This window comes from Nannospalax galili, unplaced genomic scaffold, assembly GCF_000622305.1.
Source record: "Nannospalax galili isolate Female #2095 unplaced genomic scaffold, S.galili_v1.0 scaffold884, whole genome shotgun sequence".
Lineage (NCBI taxonomy): Eukaryota > Metazoa > Chordata > Mammalia > Rodentia > Spalacidae > Nannospalax > Nannospalax galili.
The window spans coordinates 886574-906287 of record NW_008352264.1 but is presented as its reverse complement, the minus strand read 5'-3'; the positions used below and the strand labels follow the sequence as shown (position 1 = coordinate 906287).

General features: G+C 46.7%; 2 protein-coding genes across 5 annotated transcripts in view; one reads left to right on the top strand and one right to left on the bottom strand.

Moving 5' to 3' along the window:
- Positions 1-5398: 5398 nt before the first annotated feature.
- Positions 5399-19714, bottom strand: part of CUNH1orf226 (chromosome unknown C1orf226 homolog) — a 309548-nt gene continuing 295232 nt past the window's right edge. For 2 of the 3 annotated variants that reach the window (XM_008849076.3, XM_008849075.3), the window contains exons 11-12: positions 9742-10069; positions 5399-8863 (exon numbers count right to left, since the gene is read on the bottom strand). In XM_008849076.3, coding sequence (XP_008847298.2) covers positions 8368-8863; positions 9742-10069 — 824 coding nt within the window. In that variant the 3' untranslated portion in view covers positions 5399-8367. Of the gene's footprint in view, positions 8864-9741; positions 10070-12890; positions 13614-19714 lie in introns of those variants that run through there. The other variant, XM_008849071.3, reaches the window with a different exon arrangement.
- On the top strand, positions 15029-18787 carry Spata46 (spermatogenesis associated 46). 2 transcript variants are annotated; one of them, XM_017802198.2, is made up of 3 exons: positions 15029-16148; positions 17446-17559; positions 18199-18710. In XM_017802198.2, the coding sequence occupies exons 1-3, from the start codon at positions 16046-16048 to the stop codon at positions 18708-18710; spliced, it is 729 nt and encodes a 242-aa protein (XP_017657687.1). In that variant the 5' UTR covers positions 15029-16045. The 2 variants fall into 2 exon arrangements, with proteins under 2 accessions (XP_017657687.1, XP_008847295.1); XM_008849073.3 differs by lacking the exon at positions 17446-17559 and having other exon boundaries at positions 18199-18787.

Here is a 19714-nt window from a genome sequence, read left to right as displayed (position 1 = left end):
AGTGACTATGGGCAAAATGCTTAAAATTCCCTAAAGTTCTAGTCTGGGACATTTACAAAAATAGGAATAATGATTCTCAAAGTGAAGAGTTACTGTAGCAATTCAATGAGATGGCTCTAACACCATTTGTAAAATGTAGTCAGCTATTTCCTCTTCTGTAAAATGAGGGGACAGGGGAATGGGTCTCTAAATTCCCATCCTACATGACTATTCAGTGTTCAGTGAAATTTCATTTATCCTTGGAGAAGGTCAAACTCCAAAAGATATTTCTGGACCGTGACTATTTCCTGGAATTATGTATTGGGCTGGTGTGATGGAAGCACAGAAGAGCCATGGGTGGCAGGGCAGATGAGCATTCCCTGGCTCCAAAAACCTAGGCCTTCTGGGCTACTGCTGCTTTTCCTCAGTTGTAAGGTATTCAATTTTGCTTTTTGTTGCTGTGATAAAACACTGACCAAAACCAACTTGGGGGAGGAAAGGGTTTATTTGGCTTACAAGTTACAGTCCATCATTGAGAGAAGTCAAGGCAGGAGTGCAAGGCAGGAGTTTGAAGTAGAAATCATGAAGGAACACTGCTTAGTGGCTTGCTCCCTGACTCACCTTCTGTTATCTGTCTTATGTAGCCCAGTCCCCAACCCCCATGACACCATTCACAGTGTGTTGGACCCTCCTACATCAATTAGCAATCAAGAAAATGCCCCAGACATGCCCACAGGCCAGTCTGATGGAGGAAATTCCTCACCTGAGGTTTACTCTTTCCAGGTGTGTCAGGTTGACGTCCAAGGTTAGCCAAGGTTCACGAAAAGACAACAAACAAAACAGTAACAAAAAACAAACTGCTGCTGAAACACTTCCTCGAAAGATATGAGAATTGATAAATTACATGTGTGAATCTCTCTGAACATAATAGATTATCTATATCTTAAAAAATAGACCTAATAAGATCGCCCGTATAGGGTTATTAAGAAAAACAAATGAGGTAATGTGTATAAATTGATCAGAACTGGACTGCTGGACTACACAGAACTTGAGGTAAAATAAAGCACCAATTAATGCCTAGAATGGTGAAGTGGAGCATTAAAACTAGAGCTCAGCACTCAAGAGGCTAGCAGAGGTCAGCAGGTGCTTAGCATGCTTGCATTAGGCTGGGTATCAGTGTGCTTCTGCCCCATTCCATGGCAAGGCACCTGAGGGCTCTGGTTGGCCATAACTGAGTAACTCGCTGGCTCATTAATCTGTTCCATGGGAACATGGCCCCCCAAAGTCCTTCTCTGTGCAGTGAATGACAAGGAACAGAAAGGATCTGGTCTACCCCACATCCAGGTAAGCCCACTCCCATCTATTCAAATCAAACTATAAGCTCCTTGGGTTTAGTTCCCTTCAAGTATCTCTTTCCAAAGCTCTTGTAACATGACAGGTGCTGTGTGGGAACTGAGGAGTCATAGATGAAGATGATATGCTCCCCATCCCAAAATGCTCAGGGACTCTGGGAGAGACACAGGAGGCAGTGAGGAATTTCAAGATGGAACATGCCAGACACTGCAAGGAGAGTAGAGGTGGCATGGTGTGTTGTGCTTTGAATGTGAAATGTCCCCTCATTAGGTACGAATGCTTGAATACTTGGTTCCCCAGCTGATGGCACTATTTGGTGAGGTTGTGGAATCTTTAGAAGGTATAGTTCAGGCTGGCCTCAAAATTATAATTTCAACATTCCCACCATAAAAGGGTGGGATCAGGGAACGAATACTAGAGGAAGGGAAGTCCTAGCTGAAATGTGAAGATAAATTAACATTGCGTGGCAAAGTTCAGAGGAAAGAAAGGAAGGTGGAAGGGCAGCCAAGGCAGATGAACAAAGGCAGGGAAGCAGCCAGCTGTGGTGGAATATACCTTCAATCCTGGCATTTAGGATTCTGAGGCAAGAGAATTGCAAGTTCAAGTCTAGCCTGGACTATGTAGTGAAACCCTGTCTCAAAAACCAAAAATAAACCAGGCATGGTGGTGCATGCCTTTAATCCCAACACTCGGGAGGCAGAGACAGATGCAGAGGCAGGTGGAGCTCTGTGAGATTGATGCCAGCCTGGTCTATAGAAATAGACAAAACAAAACAAAAATAAAACAAAACCAAAGTCATGGGAGCAATTCTGGGCAACTGGGGGTCCTGGAACTGGGGGAGAGGTGGCAGATGAAGCTGGCAACCTGGGCTGAGGATGCTCTAGAGTGCAGTGAACTGTCTGAATCCTCACCCATGGCTTCACAGCAAGGCTCCAGGCCTGGTCATGTGTACCACCTCAGTCACTGAAGGATGAGGGAGAGGCTAGGCAGGGTGACTGATCCCACTTTCACACCTGAGCTGTAGTGTACATGAAGTCACCTCCCACACAGCCAATAGAGCTTCTCCGAATCATGTAGCTCCTAGAAATATGATGCCTTGACCTGGTCTAGAACATTCTCCAGCTCTGCTGACTGTTCTAGATAAAGAAGACCAGGACTGAAACTGAGTCAGCAAGGCTGACCTGAACAAAGTTTACCCAGAACCAGGAGATGCCCTGGGAGGTAATATAAGATGGGTTGTGCCCACTTGTTCTAAGCCTTCCTGTCCAGCAAGCAGGTCTGTCCATGACAGGTTCATATACAGGGAGCTCATCCATAGTGCTGAAGTCACAAAGTTGTCACAGGGCTGGTGGGCTTTACTTCCCCTCAGGCTCAAAAAGCCAGGCTGCTCCTTTCACAGCCTCACAGTAGCTGGGACTATCCCAACTTCACTGCCAGAGTTGTGAATTGGTGGGCTGGAACATGATGTGGGCTGAGCACTTGGACACGCCTGAACATCAGACCAAGCCAACTAGAATCACATAAGAAACATGAGGCTAGGAAAGATAAGGTGGCAAACAGGATGTTTTAAAGGTAGCTAAGCAGATGGCACTAGAAACAGCTGACTGTTGAAGCACAGTACCAATAAAAGGTGTAGTTTGTTGGGAGCTTTTTATTTGTAGGCTTTAAAAAAAGAAATGTTTCCTGTTCTATGTAACCAACAGATTCCTCAAGCAACTCCCACGAGAGATAATGCAGCCTGGTGTATGCGGGTGGGTCCTTAAATATTTCTTCAAGCTTGCTTCCCTCTTCCATGTTAATAGCCAAGTTTCCTGGGGGGTAGAGCTTCCCTGGGCTCCCTTGAGTTGGACTATTTATCATGGCAGCAGCTGGAGATAAGCTGGACACAAAGAGAATTTGTGTTTCAAGAGGGTCAGTCCCTAGATACGGAGAGCAGAGGAATTTTCTCATTAGTAGGAAGTCAGTGGTGGGAACTCTGGGCTTTCATCATGCACCCCCCCACCCCCACCCTGAACCCCGTACAAATGGCAGTGGGGAGGAAGGCGTGCTGCAGGGGTAGAGACCTCCACAGGGCTTTCACTGGACAACTAGAAGTTTCCAGAGTGGGCATTCTTAGAGCTAAAAGGCAGACATGCCATTTGTACTTAGGAAGTAGTTAAGTTTGTCCATAGGAGCTATCTGGACTTAATGAATTGTTCCTACTCCCAGGAGAGCCACAGTGCAGTGGGGACACTTCCCATGAGGCACCCTAAACCAAGGTGGGTCTGGTGGGGAGCACTGGGGGACCCTGATGGCCAAAACTTCAGAGATAGTTACATAATCATTGTCAGGCTGGATTGAGAAACCCAGAGGCATGGGGATGGCATGAGGCAAACAGAGCCAAAGCCCAGAAAGTTCCTGGACATACCTCATAGGGATTCCAAAATTGGAGCGCACACTGACCAAGAAGGAATTCTCTGAACTGCAGAAAGTATCTGGGGTACAGTCCTAGAAGCGTTAATTCCATCAAGGTTTCAATGTCAGCTGGGGTTTCCCATCAGCACTGCACAGACCCAGGAATGAAGTGGAGCTCTCGACGGCTCTGGTGGAGTGTCAATTTCCTTTAGCTGTAAGCTCAGAGGAAATGGGTGCTCTTGCAGCTGACATTAATTGGCCTTCCTGGGTGGCTACCTATGCTCTACAGCATACCTCATTAGCGTTATACCTGCAGGGCAGGCGTGATGGCACCCTTGTCCACTGTCAACAGGGTAAGAGAGCCCTTATCACTTCCCACCAATGTCTGACTAAAAATGCACACCCTCGCCCTGCCCCAGTTTCTACACCAGTGGCTTAGCATTGAAAAAGTGACACACGCACATCCATTTCAATCCTTTCGTAGGCGAAAAATAACAACTCTGTATAATGGTGGGAAAGGAGGGCATGTAACAGGCACATTTCACACCTGAATTGATGAGGGAAGCAGATCCCAACACCATCCAATGGGAGAGGTCGCCTAAAGAATGGTCACTGGAGCACACTATTAAGGAAAAAAGTTGCTATTGTAAGTATTTTCAATGCCTTTGCCCATGCATGGAATACTGCTGGGCTGGTTTTGTGTTACTCCTGCTTCCTGGGAATAATATGTGTGCCCCACAGTGGAGCATGCAAGCTAATTTAGAAAGCCCAGTTTTTCTCATATTTCCTCTGAGAAACCATAAGGAGTGGAGGTCAGAACCTTCACCTCATGTCAGAAGTACTCCTGACATGGACACAGGGAACCTCCACCTGCTAGACTATAGACTCTAACGGGTTTAGCCCTGGCAGCAAAAGAGAGGGCTGGGCAGAAAGGACTCTGTCTTTCCCCTGTGGCAATGTGCATGGCTTGTGTGGACATACTTGAAGCTCCTTTCCCTTCCTGTTTTCTCTCCCCTTTACTCCTTTTGAGAAAGTCGAATCAGCCTGGCTGATTCTGGAGTCTACAATCTGACACTGGGTTAGATACAGCAGTGGGGGCAAAGGGGTTTCAAAGCTAACTTTTGTCCAATTCTCTTAATAAGTAAACATCAAGGGCTGTTCCAGTCCAATGGAACCATGGAAGCAATTTCCAAAACCTCAGCAGCTCTGGGTTTTTTGCTGACAGATATTGGTGCCAACTTCCTTTGAGGGAGCTTCTTTGGTTCCTCTGGGGAAGACCACACACATGAACACATAGCTCCATCCTTTTGTGGTAGAAGCAAGCTCTGGACTCCAGCTTGAATTCCTCAAGGAGCATCCAATGGGCATTTGCATTTATTTCCAGCTTCCTCCCAAGGAGGACTACACCTATGTATGTTATGTTGATGTCCCCAAAGCAGACACAGGTGGGGACCCTCACAGTGGTAAGCCAGTCAGTGGCATATCCTAATTCATCTTCATTACTCTAAGGGTCTCAAGTTGGACACTTGTTAACAGCTCCCTTGTTCCTCACTCTAACAAGCTTGCACAGCAAAATGCCAGAGACTCTGTACCCTTCCAGTCATCCTCCTGGACCCCAGGACTCTCCACCCATCAGAAGGAAAAACTCAAGCCAGCAGAGCACATGTTACCATTTTATTATGCAATTTCCTTCTACCAGAAAAATCTCTAAAAATATAAATATGAATTCTCTAAAAAATACTCAGAATAGATCTATAATCTTGTTCTTCCAAACAGGCCAAACTTGTTCTTTAAAAGCTGACAGATTACAAACATGTCTTCATATCTCCCACATATAGAACATTCACAGATACATTTCTTTCTCTGTTGGGTGGGAAGGGGTTGCCCCCTTTCCAGATTCTGAAAGGCCATCTTGTGATCTACCAGGGGAAAGCTATGGGCTGAACAGAGGTATACAATGGAGTTAGGTAGAAGTGGTGAAAGAACAAAGCTCTATAGCTCACACTTTCTTAAATGGACATAGAAGACAGGCCTTTCATTCCCCTTCGTTAGTCTGCTCCCATGTAGACCGAGCTAACCAAAGGCCAAGCTTCCAGAGGAGTTGGATTCACATTCCAGGAAAGTGGCTGACATGCTACAGTCTTACAGAAAGGTCAGACTATTGAGATGGACAGGAAGCCAGGTAGGGCACTGAATGGAAGAGCTGATGTGAGTCAAGGCCCTCGGCAGGATTTGTTCCTGCTGGTCCCTGGGCAGTACTTAGTCCCTAGCACCAGGCAATATCTGTAGCATCTAAGACTGGGCTTAGATTCACAGGGCCTCCCAAGGTAGCAGCATCACTCCAGTAGTGGGGAGATGGTCAAAATTCAGGTACCACCTTTAGGGGATGGTATAGGGTCCTACAGCACCTAATTCAACATCAGATGAGTCTAAAGTACTCAGAGGTGTCCTGGGACAACCTAATGGGATCTTTTGTGTAGTCCTGAGGGCCAGGAGTCCAGCAAGTCAAGGCTGGTGCTGTCTTAGGTTACCACATCATCCAGTCTCAGGGGAGGAGCTGATCCAAGAGGACAATCACCTCATGAACATCCCATCAGAGGAGCAAACCAAGGTCCTGGTATGGAGGGCTCGGATGATATTGAGCCTGCTCCCTGGTGCATGTGTAGAGTTTCCACCCCACACCTTCTACTCTGTATGTTTAGGGTGATATCCCAAACTGTTCTGGGAAAATCCACAGAACCCCAAATGCTAGTCCCAAGGATCTCTCTTTGACTTCAAGGTCAGATATCACATCCTTGGGATATTCTTGGAGCAGGGCAGGATCTACACATGTGCTAACAGTCCTGTTCACTCCACCAGGGCCGTCAAGTGCCTGGATGCATGTATCTTCATCTGCAAGGAAGATACAGGACTTTGTGGAAAGCATAGGATGAAGCTTTGCTTTCTAGGGCAATGGAAGACAGGGTAGAGGAGGAGGAGGAGGTGGAAGGGTACAGATGGCTAAGGACACGCAGCTACTTAAGGCAACATGCAAGAAGGCACCCACATCCTAGGGGGCCTGCTGAGGCTCTCCACTCTATGGGAGTTAGCTCAGATGTTTAGCAGACAGGGTTGGAAGGAAAGCAGCAGCTTGGTGAACTAGGAAGTCCTACATGCCCCTGATCTCATGGGTGGGAAGCCAAGCAAGGAACAGAAAAGGGGAGGCCACAGAATGAGGACAAGAGGACTGCTGCGTGGCCTGCCCTGTCTGGATGTACCATCTCCAACTCCATCATGGGGCCCTGACCTCCCTGTTCAAGAAAAGAGTTGTCCTCTTCTTCCTGCAAAGGCCCTTGTGGCTGGGATCACTATAAGGTTCTCCTGGCCACAGGAAGACAGCATGATAGGGCCCCTGGAGGGAGAGAGGAACACAAAGTGAGTTAACTCAGAGGGCAGTCACCAGTCAAGGGTGGATAAACCTTACTGGTTCCTTTCACAGATGCTAAAGGCAGACGCAGAGGAGAATAGGGACCAGGCTAGAAGCCCCTCCAGGCAGGCCCGGTACTGCAGGAGATTCAGGCAATTTCAGCACAAGCACAAAGCCCCTTCTGCTTAATGACGGGTGCTTTGCTTCCATGGTCCTCACCGCATTCCAGTCTCTCACATGCTTCACCCTGGCTTTCACACTTACCTTTCCCAGGCCCTGGCCCTGCCTCACCTCTCGGTGTGGGGTGGCCTGAAAAGCCGCTCTGATTTCCAATGATGCACTTCTCTGTCCTGACTTCACACTCTTCCATGACCTCTGCTCTTGGCTCTCATAGGACCACACCTTGGTCTCTGCTCTAACCATCAGATCATGCGCTACTGCTTCTGCTGGGGCCTGCCTAGCCCTGTCTTCACACACACAGCAAGGAGCCTCAGCACAACTGCTCACACAATCATCCCAAGTGCTTCTCCAGATGGGCGGGGGACATATCTGAACTGAATGGGGAACCTCTGACAACCCTAAGTGACAAGGTTCAACCTCTGTGGAAGCCCTCAAGGTCTCACGTCTGGGAAACGCCTCCTTTGGCTCCACTCTGGGAACAGAGGAAAGATAGCAGCCAGGGGACCATGCTGTCTTGAACCTGGAGGAGTCATGACCAGGCTGCAGTCAGGGTGTAGCTTTCCAGGCAGGTTCTGTCATTAAGCCAACCCATCATTCTTCCAGTCTTGCTTTCCTCAAGGCAGGGAGCCCCTAGGCCACCACAGAGGAGAGACACAGAACCAAGACTTGGGAGGGAAAAGAGTAGACAGCATATGGGTCTGAGTAGACAGGCAAAGAGAATTCCTGCCAGATCCATCCTCCTGGGCTGGTGTCCCTGTAACTCAGTGGGAAGCTGGGACAAACTTGTGGGTGGATGGGCTCCAGCAGCCAAGGTTGCAGCCAGCACCAGAGCAGCTTTCAGAAAGGCAGGATCTGGGATGGCACCCAAGGCCTTCTGCCACTCTGAAGACTCCTTAACACTATTTGTGGCCTTCTGGCCTTTCAACACCTTGGGCAGAGTGTGGGCTCTTTTGTGTCTTGTACAAAGAAGGTGAGGGCATGGCAGAGTTGGGACAAAGTGTGCAGTGGAGGTCAAAGCACAGTGAAGAGGGTGCTCAGTAGAGAAGACAGAGGCATTACTCAAAGGATAGCAGGTCTGGGTGAGGTCCCTCATTGTCAAGGCTTGAGGTCCGTGCCTGAGGAGGGAGGGTGCTATCCTCCCAGGACTCAGCCAGGCTGATGGGGCTCAAGCTGAGTTTGAGGCCATTCCTCTCGATGGGGCCTGGGGAGGAAGCTCTTCGGTACTCTGTCGCCTTTAGCTTGAACTCATCCTGGCTGTCCTTGTGGATTAGGTCAGGTACTGACAGGGACACCTCACCATTGGGCAGAGCTTCACCCCTATCGCTCATTTCAGTGGTGGACTCTGGATGTGAAGTGTCTGCTGAGATGGGTGGAACAGTAGGTGGAGAGTCCTGGGGCTGCCCAGGTAACAGTTCTGTTCCATACTCCAGACTGCTTAGGACTGGCTGTGATGAAATCAGCATGTCCTGTGTGGTCTTCAGGGCCCGAGGGGTTCGCTTCTTGGTTATGGGAGGTGGAGGATCCAGCCGAGGGAAGGCTTCTTGGACTGACCTGGAAATCCATGACAATGAATACACACTGTGGTGTGACACCAGTCTAAACACACTTTCCATTCTCTCTTCTACCTACACCTTTAACCTGTCTGTTCAGTAAGTGCTTCCCTTGTTGGGCTCTCACTGTGGGTTTAGGGTATAGATCTTAGCATCATCAGCACTATAGTTAGCTTTGGGGCTGTTCCTGCTCAGTGTTCAGAGCAGCAGAGAGAGTTGCCTCTGGAAACAGGACAGAGATCACCAGGGAACTGAGTCATCTCAAAACTTAAGCAGTGAGCCTAGGAAGGGCATATGCACTCAGAGGCATAGGTGTTTGAACCAAGGCCTAGAAAGGAGCTGTTGGATGGAGATGGAAGAAGTCACAGAAGATCTCAGTTTAGGGAGGCAGTTCTCAGACATGGCTGGACATCAGAATCTATCTGGTGAGCTTTTGGGCAATAGCAGGGTTCAAATCCAATTCCAAATACTGTGTGACCTCAAGCTACTCACTTTACCTTTCTGAACTTGGGTCATCTCAAAACAGATATATCCAAAGCTAGGAGTGGTGGTTCACACCTGTAATCTCAGCACTTAGGAGATAGAGTCAAGTAAATGACCATGAGTTTGACGTCAGCCTGGGTTAGCTAGTGGGTTCTAGGCCAGTCTGGGCTACCAAATGAGACAGTGCTAAAGACACAGCAGACACTCAGGAAGTTTTTTTTTTTTTTATGGTTATGGAGGCATAAGCAGGCTCACATGAACATAGCTCCATTGCTGTTTTTCTTTACTTGAGAACTGCTCATCCCCTTCTCAGGTATGCTAGCCCTTGGACACACTGTAGTTTGTCCATATACCTAACTCTCTTCAAGAAGGATGTTGGGCAGGTGAAGGACTCACCTTTCATCCTCCAGCCAGGCTCCACAAGCTGCATCTTCCCCACTAGCCAGCTGAGCCCCAGCTGTCTTGTTGATCTCCATCACACCTATGTTGCTGAGACTCGAGGGCTCCTTTCTTCGCAGGAGGTCATTGACCTTGGCCCCCATTGCTTTGCCCAGATTTTTGAAGTGTTGGCTGCTGCCCACCCTCAGTCCTGGTCCTCCTGGCTCAGTAGAGCCTGGGATGGCAGAGCTTGGGGCTGTATGTCTGGACAAGTGAGGGAAGGAGTGGCTGGACTGGAGCTTTGGAGTGAGGGCTGTGTTCAAATTCTCAAACATGCTGTGGTCAACTATGAACAAAGGGTAAAGAAAAACTCGTAAGTAGAGGAGATAGGAACCTGTACCCCTATCACTCAACTTTCCTTTTTTATATAATACCCAAAACTTTAAAGTCCACAAAAATTTGGAAACTTCCAAGAAAGAGTCAGTAAAGATGCTCTTAAATTTTCTAGGGAAGTTTTTTTCTCTGTGTGTGACTGACTGGACATGAGACCTGAAGTTCCAGTTGTGCCCCACCCCAGTTTATCAGTGACTGATTCCAGCCATAAATAGGCAAACTTATCCCTTTAAACAAACCTCCTTGACTCATGGCTTGACCCCTTTGACTTGGGGTCACCAGGCCCTTTGAAGCAGGGAAAATGAGGATGAAGCAATGAAATGTGACAGGTTTACACTGCTGGGAGCACATGCTGAGCTCTCTTTCTCAGGCACTGGGGACAGGGGCTGCTGCAGCAAGGGCAGGCGAGAGGCTCAGTATTGGAAGCCTTCCACTGAAAGCCACGTGTGTAGCACATTTTCTCCACAGAATATTAGCTAGCAGCTCCTTGTGTCTCTGGAAGTAGAACTTGGGAGAGTGGGTCAGCTCACAGGCACAGAGGCCAGACAGTCCATTATACCCAGGGCATATCACACAGACAGGAACTCAGTGCGAGTAAAGCATGAAGGTCCTCATTAAACCCCAGCTCACTTGATTCCCCCCAACAACCTAGTGAGGGGAGATAGGTAAGAAAGGGACTCAAGTGGTTAACGGTGGGCCTCAGTTCACAACACTAATCCTGGTGGGTTGGAACTAGAACTCAGGTCTTCAGACCCAGAGGCCAGAGCGCTTCCCTCTCCTTGGGTCATGGAACCGTTATGGCAGATGATGCTTTAGTGACCTTTCTATGGCTTGAACAGTTTGCTCAAGGGTTAGCTTACTGGATGGTAAACATTCCAAAGGCTCGGGTCACGCTTTATTCATCTTTGTGTTTGTGTCTCCAACACCAAGCTGCGGCTTGGTGCATAGCAGGTACTCAGTGAGTATCTCAAATCAATTGCCCACATTCACTTTGCAGGTGAGGAATTATGGAGGACAAGATGGCAGCCCTGAGGTCTGTTGTTGAAAGGGCTGGAGCTCTGGGCTCTATGCCACCCTGTTCACACACTTGCCCTCGGGCATCCTCTATCTGGAAACTCAGGTGGGTAATCAAGGCCACCTGAGTTGTCCATAGCCACTGCACTCTCTATCTTGTCTGCGGTGAGGAGAGGCTGCATGCGATCCCCAGGCTCTTCTCATTGTCAATACCTTTGCAAAGGGTCTGTTCTCAGTGAGCCTCTCCCAAGAATACCCGAAGCTAAGTCTTTATGCTTCTGTCTCATTTGCCCTGCACTGCTGAGTTCCAGGCCAGGCAGAGTGCTTCTCTTTTTGTGATTCCAGTCAAAAGATCCCAGCTTGGCCAACCACCTAGACACCTTGTATTTTGCAGTCCCTGGGTGGTGGGAAGAAAGTCATGGGGCACTCTCACTTTGTGGATGAGCTCCATGGTCTTCATTTTTGTAACTGACCTTGACCCATGGCACATTCTCTCCAAGGAGTAGGGGTTAGCAGTTTTTCAGTCTGCTGGGTGGAGCTACTGTGGGGTAAGAGGGACATGTCAGGGAAGTTGGAGTGCGGCATCCCTGCGGTACGGGGCTCAAGCCTGGGCTCCAGATGTGTGCCTACCACCCTAACAGAGTTCCCAGCCTACTCCACAGCTAGTGACAGGCTCACCAATTCCTGAGCATTCTCCTGAGTGTGGCTTGCTATGGTATCCTCTTTGACACAATTTGCCTATCATGATCCACCAACTTCTCACTTTCTTTACTCAGGTACTCTGCAAACTAGCAAAGTTTATTTGGAAACTAAATATTTTCACTATCGTCCCCAAATCCAGAAAGCATATGAACACTGAGAAATTGTATAAAATGCTCCACAGGTATAATGTTGGGAACAGCAAGTTCCCCACCATTTCCTAGATCTGATTCTTTCTGTGGTGGTTTCCTTATATTTTCAAAGTGGGCACACACACTCATTTTTAAAGGTGGATACACCCAAACCATCCATCAAAGTGATTTGTAAATTACAAGCTCCAGTTATTTTTCAAAGCACTTTAAAAAACAACTTGGTGATGTCTCATTTGGACTTCCTCTCTACCATCATAATGTAGTCTATAAAATAAATTCCTAAGCAATTTAAAGAGAGCTTAGTATATACTTTCTTTATAGTTATTCAGTATTTTTCTTGGAAATACACCTTGACTATATAACAAAATGGAATGTCCCTTATGGGGTTGCAGAATCTTAGAGTGCTTTTTGTCCTTTACACACCTGACTTAGGACTTGGAATAACAGCAAGCATTTAATAAGTAAGTTTAATTGAATTTGGCTTTTATAGGAAGTCTTAAAAATAGCTTCATAACAGCTGGGGCTGATACTATATGGATACTGCTCACAAGTTTGTATTCAGTTAAAAAAAAAAAAAAAACAACACTCAAACCTACTCGGTGGAGATAGTAGCCAGAGCTCTTGAGGTCAGACTAGCAGAAACTGTCTTCTCTGCAAAGTAGACCTCGGGCTGGAGCCTCCTTTATCCTCATATTCCAGGGATGCACAGTGAGCCCCTGTGTTGCTGATGAGCCCCACACTGTCCCTCCTGCCTTGGAGGCTTGGTGATTCAGAGGATGATGGTAATGGTAAGAAAGATGATTGGATCCCAGCTGGGTGATCCTCCCAACAGCACCCCCAGCATGCACATACCCAAGCAGAGGGGGCACCTGGGGACATAAGTGATACACAAGAAACAGGGTATCTTACCTGTCCAGAAAAGGGCTCAGAAAGCAGGTGGGAAACAAATGAGAGAAAGACACATTTATGTAGTGACCAACCGCTTTGAGAGTCATCTGAGCCACCAGCAACAGTATGGGAAAGGCTGTGTCCTACAAGAAGGGTGTTAACAGACACTGGGAAGACCAGTTTCCCAGGACCTCTTCAATAGCTAAGTCAAAAAGGGGTCATGTTTTTAAAAACAACAAATACGCACAAGTGCAGCCTCCCCAACTTGCCTCCAACATTCTGAGCCCTCTCAATAAGAACACTATCTCTCATACGCAGTTGGCAATGGGAACAATTCCAAGTCTCCTAGGTCCTGTGTGCATAGCTCATATGTGTGCTACTTCCCACATGTAAATCACTAGATTGCAGCTTGAAAGACATTCATCTACTCCAACTCAATCTAAAGGAACATGGAAAAGTCAGGTGGCACAGTCTGCCCACCATCACACAGGCAGCTAATGGAGGAAGACGATTCAGACTCATGCATCTCCACTCCAGACCCAGGAACTTGTTCTGTACCACAGTGACCCCAGTGAAATTGCCAACAACCTCAGAGGTGCCAAAATATGAAAGCACAGTTTACAGTATAAACATTCTAACATTCCAATCAGGCCATAGAGGAAAAAGAGGAGGGAAATCATGGTTCACCCTTTCCTTCAAATGTTTAAGTAAATGGGAATAAACACAGATAACTAGGCTTTTCTGGCTGAAGCTGAAATACTGAGCACAGATGTGTTCCATACCATGATCACTGCCAGGATGAAGGGGTGGACCCTCTTTCATACAAAGTGTAAACATATCTCCATTTACATCCCAAATACTGCTAGGTATCTAGTTGGCTGGTTGTGATGACCCAGAATGGGGCACATGTGGCTTCTCTTCCAAGTGTCAAATCATCTTTCATCCTTATTCTCCATCTCATTAGTGTGCCTTGTTATATGTGGAAATAAGGCCTGGAGTCTGTAATCGCATCAGCTGTCTTACAATGAGTAAAACGGGATGGCAGGAGCCATCTGCCTAAAAGAACATCAACCTTTAGAAACAATACATGGTCCCTAATCTTAGGAAATATACATTAAAGTATTTAGATGTAAAAGAATATAGGGTAACTTACCTTCAAATAGTTCAGGAAAAGAACGACCCCAATACATTAAGGACTAGGACTATCGCTCAGGGATAGAGCACTTGCCTAGCACGTAAAAGGCCCTGGGTTCTATCCCCAGCCCCCCCCCACATGTATATACATACATGGGGTGAGGTGGAGGAACTGATGATACAAATGGAATAAAATGTTAACAACAGAAAAATCTGGATACATGGTGTATGGCTGTTCTTTGTACTAATTTTAATTTTGTAAATTTTATAACTTGAAATGATTTCCAACAAATATATAAGATGCATGTCCTAAACAACAAAACCAGAAGCTAAAACACAACGAAAAGGGCTGGAGAGATGGCTCAGTGCTTAAGAGCACATACTACTCTTGCAGAGGGCCAGAGTTTGGTTCCCAGCACCCACATCAGGTGGCTCACAACCTCCTGTAACTCCAACTCCAGGGAGATCTGACAACTCTTGTCTCCGTCTCTGCAGGCACCTGGACTCTAAGGTACAATCTCCCCCCTGCTCCACCTCCCACCACATAGCCATAATAGAAAAAAATTAAAACAAAACATCAACAAAAAAAATCAGTGGTAGAGGCTGGGCAAAGAAGGGAGAAGACAAGGTGGTTGTTCATAGAGGACAGAGGGTCCTTGAGCTGGGAGCACATGAAGATGTCAACATAGAGTGACAATCAAAAATAGGGGACAAATGGTACCATCATAGCTCTACAGTATTCTTCCTTCTCTCTGAGTGTTCTTAGTGTGGACCACTGACTAATGAGAAGTCAAAAGAAAGAAAATCTGGGTATTAGCCCTTTGTCTAAAGAATAAGTGGCAAAGATTTTCTCTCATTTTATGGACTGTTTGCTCTGCTGATTTTTTTTTTTCTGTGCAGAAGCTTTTTTGTTTGTTTTCAGACAGCGTCTCCCTGTAGACCCAGTTGGCCTGGAACTCGCTATACAAACCAGGCTGGTCACCATCTCACAGAGATTCACCTGCCTCTGCCTCCCGATGCCGAGATTAAAAGTATGCGCCACCACACCAGGCATTGTGCAGAAGCTCTATTTCACATAGTCCCATTTGTGGATTGTTGACTATTTCCTGAGTTACAGGAGTTCTGTTCAGAAAGTTCTGGTCTACATCTTGAAGCAAATTCCCGACACTTTCTTCTAGCAGTTTCAGTGTTTAAGGTTTTCAGTTAAGCCCTTTGATCTACTTTGAATTGATTTTTGTACAGGGGGAAGATATTAATCTAATGTGATTTACAGAAATCTAGTTTTCCAGCACTGTTTATTGAACAGGATGTCTTTTGCCACTGCATGTTTTTGGCAACTTTGTAAAAAGGTAGGTAGGTAGTCACAGATTTGTCATTTTATTTCCCGTTCTCTAGTCCTCTATTCTGTTTCACTGATCTACCTGTCTATGGAAAGTATCCTATTGAACAAGATAGGGCCAGTGAGATGGCTCAGGGGGAAAGGCACTAGCTCCCACATCTGACGACTTGAGTTTGATCCCTAGACCCCATGTGGTGGAAGGAGAGAACTGACTCCTAAAGGTTGTGCTCTGACCCCCACAATGTACATACTTATGGCACATGTACCCCCCAGAAATACACAAAATAAATAAATGCAAAATTAAAAAATTTCTGACCCAAACTCAAAAAGACAGAAACTGCTTGTTATTTCATATATCTGGATCACAGCCTGTAATGTAATCCTGCATGCATATAGGTGGGTGTAATGTGGATAAAGCTTAAAGAATTAGAAAAGAGACCCAGAGAGATTAAAGAGAAATGTTAAGGGGAGGGCAAAAGGACATATGCGACATGAAAGCAGAAGGGTAAGGGGCGGTGCAGTGGTCTGTGGAGAGTCTTGCAAACAAAAGACTACATCCATCTTTCAAACCTGTAACCTAACTGGTGGATGGAATCATGTGACCTTGTGATGTCAGCTGTGCTCAGAATGTTTATTGCCTGGACAACCTGGCCATTTTCTCAGAGGCAGGTGTGTGACCTCCATACCCTGCAGTGGTCAGAACATGGAAGACTTCTCACTCCTCAGTATCTCCAGACCTCGAATCTCTTCCTCTGCTCTGAGTCCTTTTCCTGATATTGTGTCCTCATTTGCTACCAGCTTGCCAGGTAAATTATGATGTCATTAGTACTACAAAGATATGTTTGTTTCTTTTAAAAAAGTTTGAGCTTTTTTTTTTCCTTCATGATCTTATCAGATCATGTTACAGGACTATGATAAACCAAATTATATAGAAGAAATAATTTTTACAATACTGCATTCCTGGTAAGTCCTGTTATTTCGTAATCTCTGGCAAGGGAAGAATTGAGGAAACATGTCAAATTTCTTCTCTCTAGAATTTGCATCTGCATGAAATCTCAAGGTGGGGTCTCTACATACATAGTGGGTATTCACATTAGCTCTGTCTAGACCTAATCTTCTAGAGAAGAAATCATTAGTTGGTGGCTTAATAGGATAACTGATGAGCACAGAGAGGAACAAAGGTGGGCACATGAGGACTTGTCAGTCAAAGTGTGATTCCTGGATACGCAACATCAGCATCACCCAGAAGCCATTAGAAACACAGAATCTCAGACCTCCACCCAGACCCACCGGCTCAGAACAGGAGTCTCTGGGGGAGTCTCATGTAAATTTGAATTTTGGAAGTACTATTCTTAGGAGTTCTCCTAAATATGTATTTGCCTTTACATGGGACATTTATAAGTCTGTCCCACAAATAGCCTAGTTATTGCTTGGAGGGCAAGCACAGCCCCCAGCAGTGCCTCATGCACACTAGGTGAGCTAACCCCTAACTCTAGACAGGGATGAGCTTTTCTTAAGTAAATTTGTCATCTAAGAGTTAGCAGCTATTCCAGGGTACAGCAAGAGGCCACATGCCTCCTCTCTTGTTGAGCATGAGATGTTTCAACCGGGGAACCAGGATTCTCATCCTCAAAGGGACCATGCAGCATGGCTATGTGGCCTAAGACCAGGGCTTTTGCCCTGGAGCCTGTATCGCAGAGGCCTGTATAGTGTGTCACGCATGAAGAGCAGGAGAGTCAGATGGAGGGTAAGCCAAGCAGAAAGGTATCAGTTGGGCCAAGTCTTCACAGCAGTGAGGTTTGAAACCAGGACCTTAATGAATGCCAGGCAAGAGCACTACTGCTGAGCCACACCCCCAGCCTAGGCCAAGGCTTAAAACATCATTTCCAGAGGACCTTTCTTAGGCCTGAATAAAACAGCCTCATTTGTGATGTTCCAGAATGTTATCCAGAATAGCTCTGCTGAGGTTCAGAGGTCACTGTTTTGCTTCTGCTTTGAGATTTCTGAATGTACAGAAGGTGAGCTTCTAGGTATGACTTGGGGAGTCCCAAGAAGAGGACTCATGACTTTGCTCAGCTCACCACTCTTTCTTCTGTAACCCAGACATTGCAAAGACAGCAATACCCACTGAGGCTTCCAATCCAGCTCAGGCCCTGCCACCCCAGGACCAAAGCAGCGCTCTCCGGCATGGGGTGCATAGCTCAGTGCCCTTACCAGGTGAGGTCTTTTCCTATTCTGGCCAGGGACATATGAGAAATTGAAGAGGGATAGGAGATATGCTCCTAGGGGAAGGGTGTCTGTAAGTTCAGTCACTATGTCCTCAGTCTTTCCACCTGCAGCCTTCTTTAGTAGAGGCCCACAGGTCTGTGGAGACCTCTTGCTTCCCCCCTGCCCCATCATTCAAGTTCATGTGGAGAGGCAGTTTCTGTATGAGTGGGCTGTTACGGGATTAGGATGGGCAGTGCAGCTGAAAAAGCAGTCATAACCATTGCTGGCAGAAAGAGAGATTATAAGACATCAGATTTCTGGCTGTCTGCTAGGTCACCTGCCCTTGCTGATCTTTAGAGGAGTGAGAGGACAAGTATCTTCAGGCAGGGAAGGGCTTATCTCCTGCCCAGATATCGGATGGTCATTTTGCATCAGTGGAAAAAGAAGGAATGGCTGTCTTAGACTGTTCTCCCCATCCATCATTCACCTGCTCTCAAGCCACCATCAAAGTGCGGAAGAGGTCCCCTGAAGTCACACCTGACTGCTTGTCTTCTTGTTTCTCTGCTTCTCCTGACTGCCTCCAGCCATCTCTATTTCACTGCTCCCTGCCAGCAGCTCAAGGCTCAGACCCAGCTTTTTCCTTTGCAGATTTGAGGGACACCCAGAATGGGGAGCAGCTGCTGCGGAATTGTACCATCTACCGGCCCTGGTTCTCCCCTTACAGCTACTTTGTATGCATGGACAGAGAGAGTTACCTGGAGGCCTATGGGTTCCCAGATGTGAACCGGGTGAAGGGCAGAGGGGACAACTGCCTTATCGAGGATGTAACTGAGAGTGTTTGCTCATCTTCCTCCTCTGAAGAGAACACATACCCCCAGGAGGTCAACAAGAAATCCAAGCATGCTCTGGACTCTATCACATACCAGGATATCCTAATGGTCTCCAAGTGGCATCCAGCCCAGCAGAATGGCTTCAAGTGTGCAGCCTGCTGCCGCATGTACCCCACCCTGCACTCCCTCAAGAACCACATCAAGAGGGGTTTCAAGGAGGGTTTCAGCTGCAAGGTGTATTACTGCAAGCTCAAAACTCTCTGGGGCAAAGAGCAGAAGGCCCAGCCAGGAGACAGGCTCTCTTTGGGCCACTGCCAGGCCATCAATTAATTCTTCAGACACCTCAGGTAAATAGGGATGAAGCCTACTTATGTCTCTAGAGAGGTAACAATAAATTGAAGTTAGTCACAGCCATCTTTCGTAAGTCTGAAGTCACTGTCCACCATCTGCTTCCCTTCTTGGTACCCAGTGACTTTTCATCCCTTTCAGTTAGTGGTTGCCTAGCAACACCAGACCTACCTCCTTGCCACCATTTTTCTTTCTGTCTCTTAAGATAACTGCAATACCTGAAGTTTGGGACCATTCTCTAAGTGGTTGTCAAAGCAAAGTGCTCAGACCAGCAGTATTGGCATTCTCTGGGAATTTGTGAGATTCAATTCTTAGACCCCACTTGGACCTACTCAGTCAGAAACTATGGGGTGGGGAGTCTGGTCATCTGTGCTTTAACAACTCTCCATGGTGACTATGAAGAAGCTCAGATTTGAGAATCAGTGCTTCAGGACCCTGGCCTATAGGCTCAGTCCTTGTCCATCCTGAAGACCAAGAGGCAAAGAAAGAATCCCTGAGGTTAGAAAGCTTCCTAGATATTAACTTTTGAGGGGAAGGATGGGAAGATATTACACATCTGGGGAAGACAACATGCCCTTGAGCATAAATCAGAAAAGAGACAAGGAGGGTGGACCCATCCCCACCATCTGTATCTTTCTCACTCACTTTTAGAATGAATGTCTCTTGTTGAAGTGGAATAAAATCACATGGAACCCAAGGGACATCTTTTCACAACTGTTTTAAGTCATCAAAATAGACAGGTATTCATGTGACAATAGTGCATCCTATTACCACATAATGTGCCCAGTGGACAGCCCTTACCCTTACTGTGTATTAGGGCAAACCTCTCTGCTGATCTGAACCAGAAGATGGGTGAGCATCAGAGGCACAGCAAGGATGCCTATTTTGCCCATCAAGTTGTTTCTAAAATATTTTATTATTTTTGTTTTATGTGTATGAGTATTCTGCCTGCATGTATGTAAGTGCATCACATATGTGCAATGCCC